The following is a 17,914-nucleotide window of genomic DNA, read 5'->3' as shown; positions in this document are numbered from 1 at the left end:
AAAGAAAGTATAACAAAAAAGTTAAAGTCTTGAATAGAATTTTTAAAAAGTATATATTAGAAATCTTTGGTAATTATTGAAAGGGGATAGAAATGAATGTACATATTTCTCAACCATATATAATAGCTTTACAAAAATCAACCATGTATTAAGACATGTAATCTCACAAATAAATGCAAAAAAGTAATAATATTAAATAAGTATTTACTGACCAAAATGCAATAAAATGATATTAAGTAATGAGTCATTGAAGAAAAGATTAAAAATCAGCTGAAACTAAATAACTTAATCCTAAAGAATTAGAGGGTCAAAAACCAAATTTCATTTAGATAACTACATCAATGATACAACAAACCAAAATGTGGGGTATATAGACAAATTATTAATTAATAATCTTGATTGTTAATATAGTTCTTAGGGGGAAAACTATATTTCTAAACACTTTCATCAACAAAAGAGGGAAAGAACAGATAAATGTACTGGAAACACAACTTAAAAAAACCCTAGGAAACCAACAATTTACAAAAACCATAATTAAATACAAATTCTGAAAATCAAGGGAGAGTTTGACAAAATTATAAATATAATAACCATTTAATTAACAGATTAAATTAGGAGCTGTTAAAAAAACAATAAAATAAACAAACCATTAGCTAATTTGATTGAAAAGAAACATCATATTACCAGTATCAAAAATGAAAAAGGAAAATTCTCAACAAGGAGAAGAAATCAAGGATATTTATTATTAGAAACTATTTTGCCCAACTATTTGCCAATAAAGCCAAAACCTTAAATAAAATAAATTAATGTTTACCAAGATATTGTCTAACTTATTAAAAGGCAGCAAGTTTCTCATATTTGCTTTTGCATTCAATCAGTTGTGATGTTATTTTGGTTGAAGTTTATAGAGAAAATCTGGCCACACAGATGTGTAGTTAGAAAAGAAAGGAATATTTTAATAGGCAAATTATGTCTTAGCATTATTATAAAAATAATTTTGACTTTGCAGACTCCTGAAATGTAAGAACAACTGCTATTCCTAATATGCCTAATAATATTCCTAATGAACACTCATGCAAAAAATTTAAGTGAAATATTAATAAAGAGCCTAGAGAAATGTATCACAAAGATTATACAATATCCTCAGGTTGGATTTATGCCAGGATTGCCAGGTTGATTTAATCAATCAGAAAAACTATTAACATAATTGACCATGTTGATAACAAGAACAATAAAAATAATAGGGTTATCCCAATAGTTATAGAAAAAACTTTAAATAAAAAAATCCAACACTCAATTATTTTGAAAACACTAGAAAACATAGGAATATGTGGACTTTTCCTTGACATGGTAAATAGTATATATCTAAAACCGAGAGCCAGAATTATGTGTATTAGGGATAAGACCAGGAGGGAAGCAAGGATAATCATTGTTCTCACTTCTATTTGACATAGTGCTAGAAATGCTAACTATAGCAATTACACAAGAAAAAGACAATAAAGGAATAACCATAGGTATGAAGGAGAAACAAAAATTTCTTTTTTTTTTTTTTGCAAATGACATAATGGTGTACTTAGAAAACCTAGAAAGTTGATTTAAAATTAATTGAAAGAACTTCAAGGTGTAGCAACAATGCAGTATTTACAGCACCTATGATTATGATAAAGACCATGACTATAAGTATCACATGACATTCAATTGCAAAATATACCACATTCTCCAGATAGAGGACAGAACTGAAACATTTATTTAGAAACCAGAAAACCGAATCCCAAAACCAGTAAGCCAATTCCATCATAGTACCAAAGATATTCAGAAGCCATAATAACCCTGAGAGCCACAGCATCCTTCAGCCTTCTCACAAACCAACACAAGATCAATATTTACTCCCAAAACTCTCTATCTATCACCTAGCCTGAGCTCCTTTGTCCCCCACTATCTCGGGAACTCTCACTACCAGTTTCCTATGGGCTCTGCTTCCTTTCAACAAAACTCCTACCACAGGCTCCATGTGACTACATTCAGCCTATTAGGGGGCAGAGTTTATCTTCACAGCAGGGAAGCTTCCTGTGGGCTCTGCTCCACCCTTTAGCAAATTCCCTCTATCACAGGCTCCATGTGATTACATTCAGTCTATTAGGGGGCAGAGTTTACTTTCAAAGCAGGGAAGATCTTCAAATTCCCTTCCCATTACACAAAGTTGCAGGATATAAAATAAATCTAAACAAATCATCAGTCTTTCTGTATAATACCAATAAAACCCAACACAAAGAAATAGAGAAATTCCATTTAAAATAACTATATAATGTATAAGATATTTGGGAGTCTGACTATCAAGATAAACAGAGGTGGCTAGATTGCTCAGTGAATAGGGCACCAGCCCTGGAGTCAGAAGGACCTGAGTTCAAATCCGACCTCAGACACAACACAAAAACTAGCCATGTGACCTTGGGCAAGTCACTTAACCCCAATTGCCCTCCAAAAAGCAAAAGAAAAAAAAAGATAAACAAAAAAGCCATATGCATACAACTATAAAACACTTTACAAAAATAAAGACAGACCTAAGTAGAGAAATATTATTTGTTCTTGGGTAAACTGAGTCAATATAATAAAATGACAGTACTACCAAAATTAATTTACTTATTCAGCACCATTTTATCAAAGGATTACTTTGAATAATTAAGAAAAAATAATAGCCAAACTTATCTGGAGGCACTAAAATCAAGAATTCAAGGGAAATTTCAGAAAGTGAGAATTAAGGGGACCTTACAGTACTAGATCTCAAAACTATACTGCAAAGCAGTAATTCTTGAATTAATTTGGTAATGGTTTAAAAAATAGATCAATTAGTGACCAGATTAAGAAGGGGATAGAATTCACTTCACAGAAATTTCTTTCAATTCTCTTCTTTCTCATTCATTTTTCAGATTACAAGTCTACTTTTGAAAACTGTCGTGTATTCTGAGTATACATTCATCTACATTTAGTTATTATTTTCTGAGTAAAGCAATTTCCTTTCTCCCATAGGGTTATTGCTCCACACTTTGTGGGAAGCAACATAGCATGGTGGATAGAATACTGAACTTAGGAGGAAAGAAAACCTGAGTTCAAATCCTACCTCTGGTTGTATTTTTGCTGTTGTTCAGTTGTGTCTGACTCTTTGTACTCATTTGGGGTTTTCTTGGCAGAGATACTGTAGTGGTTTGCCAATTCCTTCTCCAATACACATTTTGCAGATGAAGAAACAGAGGCAAACAGAATTAAGTGACTCGTCCAAGCTTATACTGCCACTAAAGGTCAGAGGGCAGATTTGAACTCAGGAAGATGAATCTTCCTGACTCCAGACCCAGTGTTCTATTCACTGTGCCACCTTTAAGCAAGTCACAGAATCTCTTTGAGCCTCAGTTTCCACTTCTAAAAAATGGAGATGATAATATCTGTGTACTTATGTGGCAAGATAGTTCTAAAGAGAGTGCTTTGCAAATCTAGAGCCCCACATAAGTGTCAGTTATTATTTTTATCCCAGAATAAAGAACAGATGGCATTTACATTTTCAATTTTTTAGTCTTATATTTGGACTAAAATCAAGTATTCAACTTCAATTTGGGATATTTCCAAGAAGGCAGACTCACTTGAATCAGTAACAGAAAGACTCACAAATGTAATCAATTTAGGACAAGTTTTAGTCTGAGTCCAAACCTTATTGTACAATAGTTCTTTCTGGAGAAAGATCTAACATTTGATACCTATGAAAAAAGTCCCATCCAGTATTCAGACCTAATTAAACATGAGAACATAAATACAGAAAAAAAAAGAATAAAAATTCTTTAGGTGTGCTGAATGTGGAAAAGTCTTGGAATTGCTTGTCCCTCGTTTGCCATTGAGGAACTTATACTGGCAAGAAACCCTATGAATTTAGTAAGTGTGGGAAAGCCTTTTACAGGAGCACAGATGTTAAGCAACATCAGAGAATTCATACTGGAAAGAATCATTACAAGTGGATGATTGTGAGAAAAAAATAAATCATTTATCCAAAGTTCACACTTAATCAATACCAAAGAATTCACCTTGAAAAGAAACACCATTGTTACGAGTGTAGCAAAACCATTACTTGGATTTTGTTCCTTTTTTGATATCAACAACTTCACAAAGTAAAGGAAGTAATCTTTGAAATGCAGCAAATGAAGTGAGAGCTTAAATACCTAATAGTTATGGTAGGATGAAATTCCAGAAATATTAAATTCACAACCCACCCAGCCCCCTCTGTACTCTCCTTTAACTTTTTCACTTGTAGTTCTGCTATCTATGTTTCCATCTTTGCCAAATCACCACACCTGCTTCCCCATTTCACCCTTTTTTTCCACCTCCCTTTGATATCCTTCCTTTCTTATATTCTTCTTTGAGAAATTACTACCTGTCATAATGCTACCAGCCACTGATCTTTGCTTTATTGTTTTTTTCCTCCCTAAGATTCTCCAAGCTTTGAGTTTAAGGGAGAAAAACCCTTCTTACAGGGCCACTGCTGCCTCCAGGACATGATAATATATGTGTAACCACTCCCAGATCAAACTGGCTTACAGAAATCTCTTGCAAAATGATTACCATAATTGATTCCCTCTCCCCATTTCCACACATCTTCCTAGTGCACACCTGAATCAATTATATTCAACAGGGGTTCATTATCTACTATGTGATAGGTATAGTAGAAGATACCAAAGAAGCATGTAGGTGAGAGTTCTTTGTAAGATATAAAGCACATTGTAGATACATTGTTATTTGAAACTACAGTCTAGTCTTCAAGGCTTACCACATTCAAGGGGACAAACATTTTTGCTAAAATGTGCAAGGCACTATGCTGAGGGTTTGAGATAAAAGAAAAAAAATGAAGCCATCCCTGCCCTCAAGGGGCTAGCATTAGTCATACACAGATAAATACAAGTTAAATTAAGGACACAACACTATCAAAAGGAACCTGAGAAGGCTTTGTGGGAAAGTTATGGAGCTGAGGGATGGATTGGAGAAGGGAGATCAGAAGCAGTTTGACCAATTAGGAAGCTGTTTTCTGATTAGCTCTTGAAGAGAGATAAAGATTCTGAAAGGCTGGAATGAAAAAAAGTCACATTCTAAGTAGGAGAAATAGCTTGTACAGATGAATGGAATTATGAGCTCATGAAGTGTGAAGTAATGAGAGCCAAGTCTGGAAAGGTAAGTTGGAACCAGATCATGGCAATGTTCAAATGCCAGGCTGAGGAGTTTGTATTTTATCGGAGAGGCAGTAGGAAACCATTTAGGGTTTTCAGAGTGGGATGAGAAGTGGGACATGGGAAGTGATGTAGTCAGATCTGTGCATCAGAAAAAGTAGAGAGCTATTCAGAGCATCCACTGGAGAGAGGAAGAGATTAGAAGGAGGGGAACAAATTAGGAGCCTATTAGAGTAGCTCTGCTGAGAGTTGATATAAGCCTGAACTAGGACAGAAGACAAAACAAGAAAGGGGAAAGAATTGACAGATATTACCGTGATAGACTCAACAGGATTTGCCAACTGATTACATATGGGGTGGGGGGAGGGAGTGTGGTGAGAGAGAGAGAAGAATCAAAGATAACTCCAAGGTATGGACCTGGGAGTTATAGAGATTCAGAAATGGGACTGTTTAGAGAAGCAGGTTTAGGATGGAAAATAATGAATTCCACATGAGGCAGAAAACAATGCATGGCGGTGATATAATACAGAACTATTGTAGAAGCACATTTTAAAACCACCTTTTTCATAAAACTGAAAATATTAAGAAATAAGATTTTCCTTTAAAGCTCTTTCTAGACTCCTGGTGGAAAGTCCCTAGGAAAGGTGGGTTATAAACTGAAACAAACAAAAAGCCTTTGATGGAAATAGATTGAGTGGTTCCCAGCCTTTTTTTTTTTTAAGCAATCGGCATTAAGTAACTTGCTCAAGGTTACACGGCCAGTTATTTCTGGGTGTGGTGCTAAGTGTGTGAGCCCGGATTCGATCCCCAGGTCATCCCGACACTAGAGCCAGTGCTCTTACTCGCTTTGCTACCTGGCCGCCCCAGTTCCCAGCCTTTTAACTGGAGAACTTCATGAGAAAGGTGTGATTTCAGCTAGGTTTTGAAGAATGGATGGGATTAATACAAACTCAAGAAACTTTTATATACATCCATTCTGAAATTCACCCAATGTGACTAACAGGAGTCCTTCGCCTTGATATCCAAGGGCTAATGGCTCTGCTGAGGAACCATTTAAATGTGGTTCTATAAAAGAGATCTCTCAGACCCTTTTCCTTCAACCATGTCTTCCAAGCTCCCTCAGTCAGTGAACCCTGTGGCCAACCTGCCCCAGATGACTTAAAGTTTGCTCCTGTAGGATGTCTTGCCAGTAGAAACCTCATAGAACCAACTCTTCAATACCCAGAGAAAGATCAATTGTCATTACCCCATGAAGATCATCTAGTCCAATCTCTTCATCTCTTAGGTGTGGAAATTGATGCTTAAAAAGATTATACAAGAAAAAAGTGACAACTATCATTTGAGCCCAGATTCTTTGATCAAATCCAGCATTTCCCCCCCATTGCACCACTCTGAGAGATGGTGTTTTGAGAATGACAGGTGTCAGTCAACAGTGTGACTAGTGGGGGAAGGAAAGAGGAGGAAACATTTGGGGTGGGGAGGTAGTAAAGGCTTTCAAGGGAATAAGTGAAGCATCCCAGGTTGGTGGATAGTATAGATAAAGTCCAGATTCCATCAACCACAGACTCAAGGGTGGGAGTTTTATCATGGAGGAAGTAAGCCCTGATCAGATACCGTGTTTCCCCGATAATAAGACCTATCCCAAAAATAAGCCCTCCCCTTACTGTGTAAGATTCCTCTAAAATAAGCCCTCCCCCGAAAATAAGCCCTATTGAGATTGGTACTGTAGTGAAGGTGATCCCCTTCACTATGCACTGTCCCCCCCCCCCCCCGAAATGCCCCCCCCCCTCCGAGCTGCATCCAATCAGAGCTGCAGCAGTGAGCGCGTCATCCTGTTCTTCCCCAGTGATTTGCTTATTGAATAAAGGTACATTTTTTTGTTCACATTTACCTGTTTATTAAAATTGCTGTCAATGTTCATTAAAATAAGCCCTCCCCTGAAAATAAGCCCTCTGGTGTTTTTCTGTCCAAAAAAATTAATAAGACAGTGTCTTATTATCGGGGAAACACGGTATCTAGCAAGTTTGCCAGAGGCAGAGTCAATCTTTGGCAGGTCCCTGGGATGCCAGATTGGGCTAGAAAAAAAATTTGATTCAGGCCCCAAACATGTGTATCTGCTATAAAGGAAACTCAGAACTACAACTTCCAAAAGCCTTAGCTATTGGAGATAGGAGTATTTCAAACTTGATAAGTGAAAGGAACAATAGGATTCTGGGAGATGAAGTCTGGACACAGGCATTCTGGTGAATGAAGTCCATGCCAGTCGCAGATCCTAGACTGCTTAAAGGAGTGAGCTTAGTAACTGGATGGAAAGTCTTTTTAAATTTGGAATACAATTCCCCTCCCCCCCATCCCTTCCTCTGCCTCTTAGAATGCCTGGTTTTTCTTCAAAGAAAGCCTGGCTCTAAGCCACCTCCCACATGGAGTCTTTCTTGATTCCTTCTCTCCCACACCCCCAGCAGCTATACAACCCCTCCTTGTATTTCTTGATGATAGATTTTGCATATACATGTGCAAAGTATATATGCATATTGTACCCAACGCACACATATGTTGTATATATGTGTATTGTGTATGTTTATAAGTATGCATGTATATACTGTGGGTATGTATAGATGTATTGTGAATATTGTAAAAACAAACATATATGTATAAATTGTGTGCGTATATATATTTGTAAATGCATACATACATACATGCACACACATATTGTGTATATATGTATATATTATGGGTGTATGTGCACATGCATGTGTGTTATATGTGCATATAAATACAATCTACTTATCCATGTGTATATTGTATGTATATCCATATGTTGTATAAATATATGTATCTATCTATGCATGTGTATGTAACAATCTCAGATATGCAGGTGATAACCCTGATGGCAGAAAACGAAGAGGAATTACGAAGCCTTTTGATGAAGGAGAAAGAGGAGAGTGTAAAAGCTGGCTTGAAGTTTAATATAAAAAAACTAAGATCTTGGCAATGGGTCCCATCATTCCTGGCAAATAATAGAAGAAGAAAAAATGGAAGCAGTGTCAGATTTTATATTCTTGGGCTCAAAGATCATGACAGACAGTGACTGCAGCCATGAAATTAAAAGACTCTTGCTCCTTGGAAGGAAAGCTATAGTAAATCTGGACAGCATACTAAAAAGCAGAGACATCACCTTACTGACAAAGATTGTATAGTCAGAACTATGGTTTTTTCAGCTGCGATGTGTAACTGTGAGAGATGACCTATAAGGAAAGCTGAGTGTTGCAGAATAAACACTTTCCACTTGTGGTGCTAGAGAAGAGTTTTGGGAGTCTTGTGGACAGCAAGGAGATCAAATCAGTCAATACCTAAAGGAAATTAATTCAGGCTGTTTCTAAGGTCAAGTACTGAAGCTTAAATACTTTGGCCATATAATAAGAAGACAGGACTCAATTGGAAAAGACCCTGATATTGGGAAAGATTGAAGGCAAAAAGAGGAAGGGATTACAAAAGATGGGATGGTTAGATAATGTCATGGAAATATTGAAACATTGAAACATGAACTTAGACTTCAAGAAATAGCGAAGGATACAGGGCTGGGCAGTGCTATGGTCCATGGGGTCATGAAGAGTCAGACACAACTTAACATGTATATATGTCTCTATAAATGTATATATTACACATGTGTATATTGTATATATAGGTACATATGCATACATATATAGGTATGTGTGTGTGTAGCTGTATGCAGCTGGATGGCACAGTGGATAGAGTGCTGGGCCTGGAGTGTTCCTGAGTTCAAATGTGACCTCAGACACTTCCTAGCTGTGTGACCCTGGGCAAGTAACTTAACCCTGTTTGCCTCAGTTCTTCATCTGTAAAATGAGCCGGAGAAGGAAATGGCAAACCACCCCAGTATCTTTGCCAAGAAAACCCCAAATGGGTCAAGAACAGTCAGACACTACTGAAAACAACAAAAATGCACATGTACGTATATGTATATATTATGGGTACATGTGCATATGTATAAGTGTGTCTATGTATGTGTGCATGTATGTGTGCATGTATGGATGTATACATATCTTTCTATCCGTTGTCTGATGGATTGACTTATTGATTTGGGATACTGTGCGTGCTGGCCTGGGGGACTAGGGAAAGGCAGGCGGGGGAGGGAGCAGGGGGGGGGGGCGGGGGGGGGGCAGGCGGGAGAGGGGAGAAGACGAGGGGTTCTGCGCATGACCGGAAGTGCCCCCAGCGGGGTCTCGAGCCCGGTTTAGCCTCTGCCCCGACTCTCGCCCGCTGGCCCCGCGTTTGTGCGGGCCGTGGGGGAGCGGCGGCCTCATCGGGCTGGGCGGGGCGTCCCGAGGGCCTCTCAGACCCCCGGCACCAGCTCTGCCCTCCCTCCTCGCAGCCGCGGCCCGTGGGGGCCCCGCCGCTCCCCGGAGCAGCCCCACGGAGCCCCCGGAGCCTGCATCTCCACGGGCCTGTGAAGGGGCAAAAGCAAAGCGCGCTACGTTTGCAAACTCAGCTGACCTGGATTCGAGTGCTACCCCTTCCCCCCTGCTAGCCGTGTGACCTTGGGCTGGTCACTGGCCTTGTTTTGACCCTCTGGTGATTCATCCCTAAAATGAGGTGCGATCCGCTCCCCGAGGACCCTAAGGGCGACGATATCCTTTGATCTCTGGGAGCTGACCAGCGCCCTCCCCACGGTTCTTCGAGACCGAGCCCGAGAATCACAGAAAAGGCCATTTTCTGGCTTTGCTGCTAAACCTCCTGCCCCGAGAAGTCAGGGCTTAAGGGAAGCCACCCATCTCCCATCCATCCCCGGACCGTCCAGGAGGCAGCGACCCGGAGCATCCTACCCCAATGCTGGGAGAAGAAGGTGAGAGTTACTGGAGGGTTGGGTGTAGAGGGTCACTGCCCAGGAGGGATGGATTCATGCCCTGCTGTGGCATATGGGAAAGCAGACCCCACTTCCCCCCCATCCGCCTCAGGTCTTGCCCTGGGGTGTGGTAGACTCTGGGAATGAATATTTGTGGCATAACTTGGGTTTCCTGCTATTGCATTCTTCCCTCTTGGCTTTGCTGTATGCAGTGATGCTGCAAACTTATGCAGAGACCATTCTTCCTTGACTTTCCGGCAGCTGTATGGTGATTTGCTGATAATGCTGGGTATTGTTATAGTCAGATCTTTAGACTGTGTTTAGGGAACGAAGTTGTAAAATTCTCAGTTCACTTGTCAGCTTTGTTCCCCTGGAATCATATGATCTCCTGTGATCATAATAATAGATTGAGGCATCTGCTAGCTGGCAAAATCTGTGGTCTTTTAATCTAGCCCTGAGAGAAGGAGGTTACTTCTGTTTCATTTGAATTCTCTCTTTGTAGTAAAAACATGAGAAATTTCTAATCTGGTGAGCCTGAGAGCTGCAGCAACTGGCCCCCTCACGATTCCTTTCTCTTCTAGCTCTGTGTTCTCAGGACTCTGTCCATTCTGAAGAAGGGAGACTAGGAGATGGGGGCATGGCTGGTGTGCTCTTTGTCAGCCAGGCCCCAGGTATGTTGGAATATGTTTTCTCATTTTGGACAGATTTCCTTCTCTAATCCTAGAGATGCTTTGCCTAGCTAAGTTTCACTTGGGTAGCTGAGTTTGGAGACCTCTTTCCTTCCAAGGGATTGGGCCAGTCCTGATAAGCATTGAATTCCATAGGGAATAGTCCCATTTGCCCAGCATTCCTCTTCTATGCATGTAACATTCTTATTCTTCACATATCTGTTCAGACTTGAATTTATTTAAACTCTATGTTTAAGTGACTTCTGTGAAGAATATAAGATTTATGACATAATTTTTACCTCAAGATTAAATAGAGAAATCAAGACATAAGTGAATGAAGCATTTAATTGGTGCGATGGCATGGTGTAATGGAAAAGACACTAGATTTGAAGTTAAAAGATGTGGAACTGAATCCTAATTTTGTTTCTAAGTTAACACCTGAAACTTCATTTTCTTCATCTCTAAAACCAAGTGGTTAGACTCCATCTCTAATTCCCCCTCCATTGCTGTAGATCATATGAGCTTAAATATTTAGATCATTGTGGAAGAGGCCTAGACCTGGTAGACAGGAGACCTGGATTTGAGTCTTGGCTTTACTGCATCCTTACCGTGTGATTGTAGGCAAGTGATTTCACCTTTTATGGCCTCTAGTTACTCATCTATAAAAATGAAGGGATTGGACCAGGTGACCTCTAAGGTCCCACTCAAATCTTTTTAATTTACCATAATTTATAATTCCAGTTAATATCATTGGGAGGCTTCTTGGAAAGGATGTGGTTTGAATCATGCTTCGAGAAGTGGGTAGGATTTTTTCTTTTAGCAAGGAGGATGGAAAGTGATTAGGGATAGCCTGAACAAAAGACTTAGAGGCAAAAGAAAGCATGTAGTCTCTGCGGAACAGAGGACACTTGACTGGAGCTGCTTTTCTTTTGGAGAATGGATGGGAAATAAGGTTGGGTATTTGGAACACTGTACAGTCTAATGGAAGAGGTCTGTAACCCCTCAAAAGAATGGTCCTGACTATCCACATAATGAAAGACCAAGTAGATAAAGAATGACTTATCTAAATTATGACATGGAATTACATTTCAGTAATCTACAAGCATAATAACAGTCAACATGAACTAGAAATATTAATGCATAGAGGTAAATTTGACCTCATAGATAATCACTGAGACTTGATGGAATAAGACCCATGAATAGAATATGGTTCTGAAAAGTTTTACCATGTGTAAAAGAGCCAGCTAGCTGGCACAGTGAATAGAAACAGAGTCAGGAAGACCCAAGTTCAAATCCATCCTCAAACACTTATTAGATGTGTGACCCTAGGCAAGTCACTTAACTTCTCTCTGCCTCAGTTTTCTTCTTTGTAAAATGAGGATGATGATAATACCTACCTTCCAGGATTGTTTTGAGGATAACATGACAGTCAATAAACATTTATTAAGTACCTACTATGTGCCTGGAACTATATTAAGTGCAAAAGGAGAGTCCCTGCCCTCAAGGAGCTTATAGTCTAGTGACAGAAGACCACACACAAAAGACTAAAAAGTGGAGGGGGGAAGAGGAGGAAGGGACCCAACACAAGGGCATGGTGAAGTCAGAAGAGTTCCAGAGTAGTGTACCCAGGTAAGAAATGAGATATCTGAGTTAAATGGAAGTTTTGGAGTTCATGACTCCACCCTCCAAACTGCATGACAGAGGTGGGTGCTGAAGGGGTACCCAGGCTAATGGGATCTTACAGGTTGATGAGGTTATCCAATAATGAACTTCCTGGGGCCTGGTGGAATCAGAGAAGTCCCAGAGCAGTGTGACCAGATGAGAAATGAGAACATTTGTAAAATTGCTTTGCAAACCTTAAAGCACTGTAAATGCTAGCTCTCATTATTATTAATACACTGCCTTATCCCAACCTGAATACAGTACTCCAGGTGTTTGATCAGATAAAACCATTTATTTTCACCTCCTTCATTTTGGATATTTTCTCTCTATTAATGTCACCTAAGATAAAATTGAAAGGAATCATGGTATACAAATAGTTCTTGATTTATGCAAATTTGAATTTCAAAATAATGTTATTGTTGTTTAGTTGTTTTCGGTGGTGTTTGACTCTTTGTGACCCCTTTTGGGGTTTTCTTAACAAAGGTACTAGAGTGATTTGCCATTTCCTTCTCCAGTTCATTTTACAGATAAGAAGACTGAGGCAAAAAGGTTAAGTGACTTGCCCAGGCTCACACAGCTAGTAAGTGTCATGAAGCTGAGTCTTCCTGATTCTAGGTCTAGAACTCTATGCTCTGCGACACCTAACTGAATTTTGAAAGAAATCTGTATTCCAAAAAAAACACCTACGCTAATTTTAATGTACAGTACTATGCTTTCTGCTCCTGCCTCCTGGCTCAGTGCTTGTGGCCTCCTACCCTTCACCCCCATCAAAAACACCCCCCAAACTCTCCAAGTGAAGCAAAAGAAAGGACACACCCACTCACCTACATGTTGGGTGGGCCCAGCATGTCTCTCTTCTGCTGCCACTTGTCTGTCCCTAGCCCCTGAATGTCCCCCATCCTCTCCTGTTGTGTCCACATCGTGTCCCACGTGTCTGCCTCCTTACATGTTGTTCCTGTTGGTTCTGGCCAGTCCTACTTGTGACTGGGCCAGTCCCCCAAATGTTCTTCCTCCTACTCTCTCTTCTCCAACTCATGCTCCCACATGTCCCTGAATCATGTGCCAGCCCCACCCACCATAGGCCCCGTGGTCCCCTTTCTGTTTTTTCTCTTCCTTTCTCCCTTCCCAACATCTGCAGGCACATTCACATTACATAAATCACATTAGACATTTCCTTTAATTATGAATGTAGGGGTCTTCAGGCTTTACCATATTGTCCAAGGCTTCTATGGCATACAAAAGATTAGGCACCCCTATTAAGTTATTGGTAAAGTTGTCTGCTTTTCCATCAGCCATCAGGGTGTGTTCGTGTACCTCAAACTCAACATGTCCAAGGATGAGCTTTTCATCTTTCCCTCAAAAATCTACTTCTCCTGACTTTATGCTTTCTTTCATTGGCATCACCATTCTCTTGGGTCCCTATCTTGGGGTTGTCTTTGACTCCTGCTCCTCCTTTCCTTCATCTCAGTAATGGAGACATCTTAGTCTTCCTTCTCCCTCCTCTCCTTATAACAGTACCAGCCTCATGTAGGTCCACACTGATGTCTTCCTGAATATTTCAGCCTCTCCTTGTTCTTCTTATTCCTATTCATTCCATACTTCACACTGGTGAACCCCGTGTGTTGGGTTGACTGTATTTTCTCTCTACCCAAACCCTTATAGAATGTGTTGTCAGGTGTCTCCTGTATGAGGGGTAGGCTCCTTTGCCTGGCACTCCAGGCCTTCTGCTTGGTACAAGGTGCTCCTTGTCTCTAGGGGAGGGTCTCAAATGATTCCCTTCCATATGCCCTGTGCTCAGCCAGACTATACCCATTTTGTGTTCTTTGCCTTTCCTGCCCCTGTGCCTTTGTTTACACCGTTCCTTCTTCCTGAAGCTATTAAACTACCCATACTTTGGAGCCCAATTTGCATATTAGAGCCTCTCATTAAACTTCAGTCATCTCCCCTTTTTCCATTAGTAATGATCTTTCACTCTTCTAGTTTCACACCTCCCTTATGTGCTGTAGTTATTTGTATGTGATTATAATCTTCTATTCAATATTAAGCTCTCTTTGAACCTCTTGCACCCCCAGCACCACAATGGTTCCTTAACAGGTGTTTATTGAATTGAGGGTAGAGACCTTGCTTTAATTATCTTTTTCAATGCCTAGCCCAGTTGCTTTGTACTTATTTCCTAGAATATGAATCATATGATTTCAAACCTGGAAGGAACTTCAGAAGTGATCCAGTTTAACCCATGGCTGAACAGGAAATTCCTCTCTATGATCCCCCCCATACTAGTTTCTGCTCAAAATTTTCCTCAATGATAGGAAACTCACTGCTTTTTAAAGTCCTTATTCAACTGTTGGACATCTCTAATTGTTAGAAAGTTTTCTTTCTATATCAAACTGAAATCTGCACCTCTATAACATTGATACATTGTGCCTAGTTATAGAAATCATATAGACTATAAAAGTTAGCAAGGTCTTTAGAATTCATCTAGTCACAGATGTGAACTGCTCAGTAATTTAATTTTACAGAGGAGGAAACAGGCCCAGATCCATACAGATCTCAAGTATTCACTGCCCTAATTTTGCAGATGAGGAATCTGGGGACCAGAGGCTAAGGATTGGCTAAAGGTGGCATCGCCACTGGAAGAGAAAGTGTGAAAGCCAGGACTTGGGCCCCATTTGTATAAGTCTTAGTGCAGTGCTCCCATCTAGTTCTGTCTTAGGGCTAAATGAGTTAACAAATGTGATGTGCTTTGTGAGACTTAAAGTGCTGTATACATGCTAGCTACTATTATTATTTTCTTCTTAGAAAAACTGTTGTAGGGTGGCTAGGTGGCGCAGTGAGTAAAGTGCTGTCCCCAGAGTCAGGAGGACCCAAGTTCAATTCCAGCCCCAGACACTTAACACCCACACAAAAATACTAGCTGCGTAACCTTGGGCAAGTTACTTAACCCCAATTTCCCTCCAAAAAGGCAAAAAAAAAAAACTGTTGTAATACTCAAGAAGAGAGGAAATTGTTTCATAATTCTTTTTTATCATAGGTAGATAAAGTGTTCAATAAATGCTTGACTTGAAACCCAAGACATCATCATCAGGTGCTATCTCCATAGCATAGGGTTTACCTCATTTAATTCTTTCCACGTTAGCCCTTTTTCTAGGGCCATATGGTAGTGGGGGCCTTGAGTGAATAGAAACATTGGTGTTTCAGGACTCTGTGGCGTTTAAAGATGTGGTCATGGACTTCACTCAGGAGGAGTGGGTGCAACTAGACCTTCCTCAGAAAGACCTGTACAAGGACCTGATGTTGGAGAAGTACAGGAACCTGGTTTTGCTGGGTAAGAATAACTGCCTCTTAGTGCATCTTTGGCTCTCCAGTTCTTAAAACCTGAAGTATAATCTGAAATATGTAATTAATTTTTGACTTAGGGTTCATAGGTCATAAATACTAAACTTCCTGTCACCTGGGGGCAGATTGTTTCTATTCTGTGTTCCCAGGGAAACATCATGGTGATGGACTTGACACTTGTACTTTCTCTATCCATTGTCTTTCTATTATTTTCTGGGGCCTCCCCTCCCTTCCCCCCCCCACTCTCCCAGGTAAGTAAATTGGATAATTTTCTTTATAAAGTAAGAATAACTTCCTGACTTGTCTCTTCCTCAGAGCATGTTTCTAAGATTCTTCCTATTACATCCTTTTTCAAATATTCAAGTCCCATCTCTTCCCCCATGAGCAGGGCTTCCAGTTTCTAAACCTGATGTGAACTCTGAGTTGGAGCAAGGAGAAGACTCATGGATACCCAGGAAAGAAGATCCAGGAAGCACCTGTTCAGGTAAGTAACAAAATAAGGGAATCACTGAAAATGAACAGAGCATATGTTTTGCATGATTTCACATGTATAATTGATATCATATTGTTTGCCTTCTCAGAGGATGGGGAAAGGTGGGAGGGAGCAGAACTCAAAATAAAAAGAAAAGAATGTTTAAAATAAACAATCAAGGGCGGCCAGGTGGCTCAGCAAGTAAGAGCACCGGCTTCAGTGTTGGGGTGACCTGGGGATCAAATCTGGGCTCAGATACTCAGCACCACACCCAGAAATAACTGGCCGTGTAACCTTGAGCAAGTTACTTAACCCCAATTGCTTTATTAAAAATAAATAAACAATCAAAAGAAAGACAATTAACAGAACACTGGGTTTGATGTCAAAGGACTTGGCTTCTGTCCCCAGATGCAGCATTGGTTGGTTGATGTTGAGTAAGAAACTTAAATACTTTGAAATTCCATTTTCTCACCTATAGAATGAGGATGGTATATTACTTAACTTACCATGGGATTGTTGTGAGGAAAGCATTTTTAAAGATGCCATAAATCACTATAGAAATGTGAGAGCTATTATTAATAGCAAATTTTGCAGATAAAAGTGTAACACTTTTGAATTGAAGGGTGGTGGTTTGACCTCAGCACCCCCCTCCCCCCATGACCTTACTTGATCTTTCCTCTTATACTTCCTTCCACAGTCAGAGGTGACCTTTCATCTTTAGGTAAAATAGACACTACCTTCTCGCGTGTCTCACTCCCATATAATAACAACTCACTTTTATATAGTACTTTTTTGTTTCTCTCTTTAGCATTTTCATTTTCACCTTATTCACGGACTCTTGTGAGGGTTTTGTCTATCTAAGAACTTTTTGTAGATCTTGTTGCCCTTCTAGCTCTTCATCCTGCTGTTTGTGTGCTCTGGAGGTCTTGAATCCATTTCCTTGCTCTCCATTTCATTCATACCCTCCTGAACTGCTCATGGTAGAAGAAATGGAATTTGAATGTTTACTTTTTCCTAGCCAAATCCAGTGACAGTTTCTCCCTCTCTGTTTCCTTTGGCATTTTCACTGAAGTTGATGTCTGCCTCTGTATCTTGGGCTTGTACCTTCCTTGGTTTGTTTGACATCATACTGCATTGGTTCTTTTCATAACTCTGTGGCCACTTCTTTCTGGTTCCTGTACTTTCTTCGTAATCCTTCTGCTTTTAAACTGTGGGAGTCATTCAAGGCTGACTTTGTTTCTCTTTTTCTAAATTCACTCATTCAGAGTTCGTTCTTAATCCAAGTCATTTCCACTTAACTGTCTAATGTGTGAAAGGTACCAAGTTAGGTGCTGAGAATACAACAAAAAACAAAAGAACCCCTACCTTCAAAGGGCTTACTTTCCACTGGCAGAGAATCTGTCTACAGAAAAGTAAATGCAAAGTAACTTTAGGAAGAGGAGAGCACTGAGAACTCATTGGGGGTGTGGGCCAGGAGATGATTAGGAAAGATGGCACCTGAGCCAAACCCTAAAGGAAACTAGGAATTCCAGGAGGCAGAGGTAAGAAGAAAGGGCTTTCTGGGCATGGAAGATGGCCTGTGTCAAGTTAGAGATTTGAAATGGAGTGTTTGTGGGACAGAGTGTGCAAGTGCGCCAGGTAGACTGGAATAGATTGAGGGGAGAGTAATGTGAAATGAATCTGGAGAAGTAGGGCTGAAGCCAGATTGTGA

At 40.1% G+C, this 17,914-nt stretch overlaps 1 protein-coding gene across 1 annotated transcript in view; it reads left to right on the top strand.

Annotated features, from left to right (window-relative positions):
• Positions 1-9,419: 9,419 nt before the first annotated feature.
• LOC138157167 (zinc finger protein 184-like) overlaps positions 9,420-17,914 on the top strand; it is a 79,565-nt gene continuing 71,070 nt past the window's right edge. Inside the window, exons 1-3 of the mRNA XM_069082683.1 lie at positions 9,420-10,065; positions 15,594-15,720; positions 16,120-16,215. Of these exons, the coding sequence (XP_068938784.1) occupies positions 15,621-15,720; positions 16,120-16,215 (196 nt within the window). The 5' untranslated portion in view covers positions 9,420-10,065; positions 15,594-15,620. The remainder of the gene's footprint in view (positions 10,066-15,593; positions 15,721-16,119; positions 16,216-17,914) is intronic.

Source organism: Petaurus breviceps, unplaced genomic scaffold, assembly GCF_028583685.1.
Source record: "Petaurus breviceps papuanus isolate PSGF00001 unplaced genomic scaffold, PetGlider_PUasm1.0 171, whole genome shotgun sequence".
Classification (NCBI taxonomy): Eukaryota; Metazoa; Chordata; class Mammalia; order Diprotodontia; family Petauridae; genus Petaurus; species Petaurus breviceps.
Note: the sequence above shows the minus strand (reverse complement) of the source record. Positions and strands in the feature narration are given on the sequence as shown.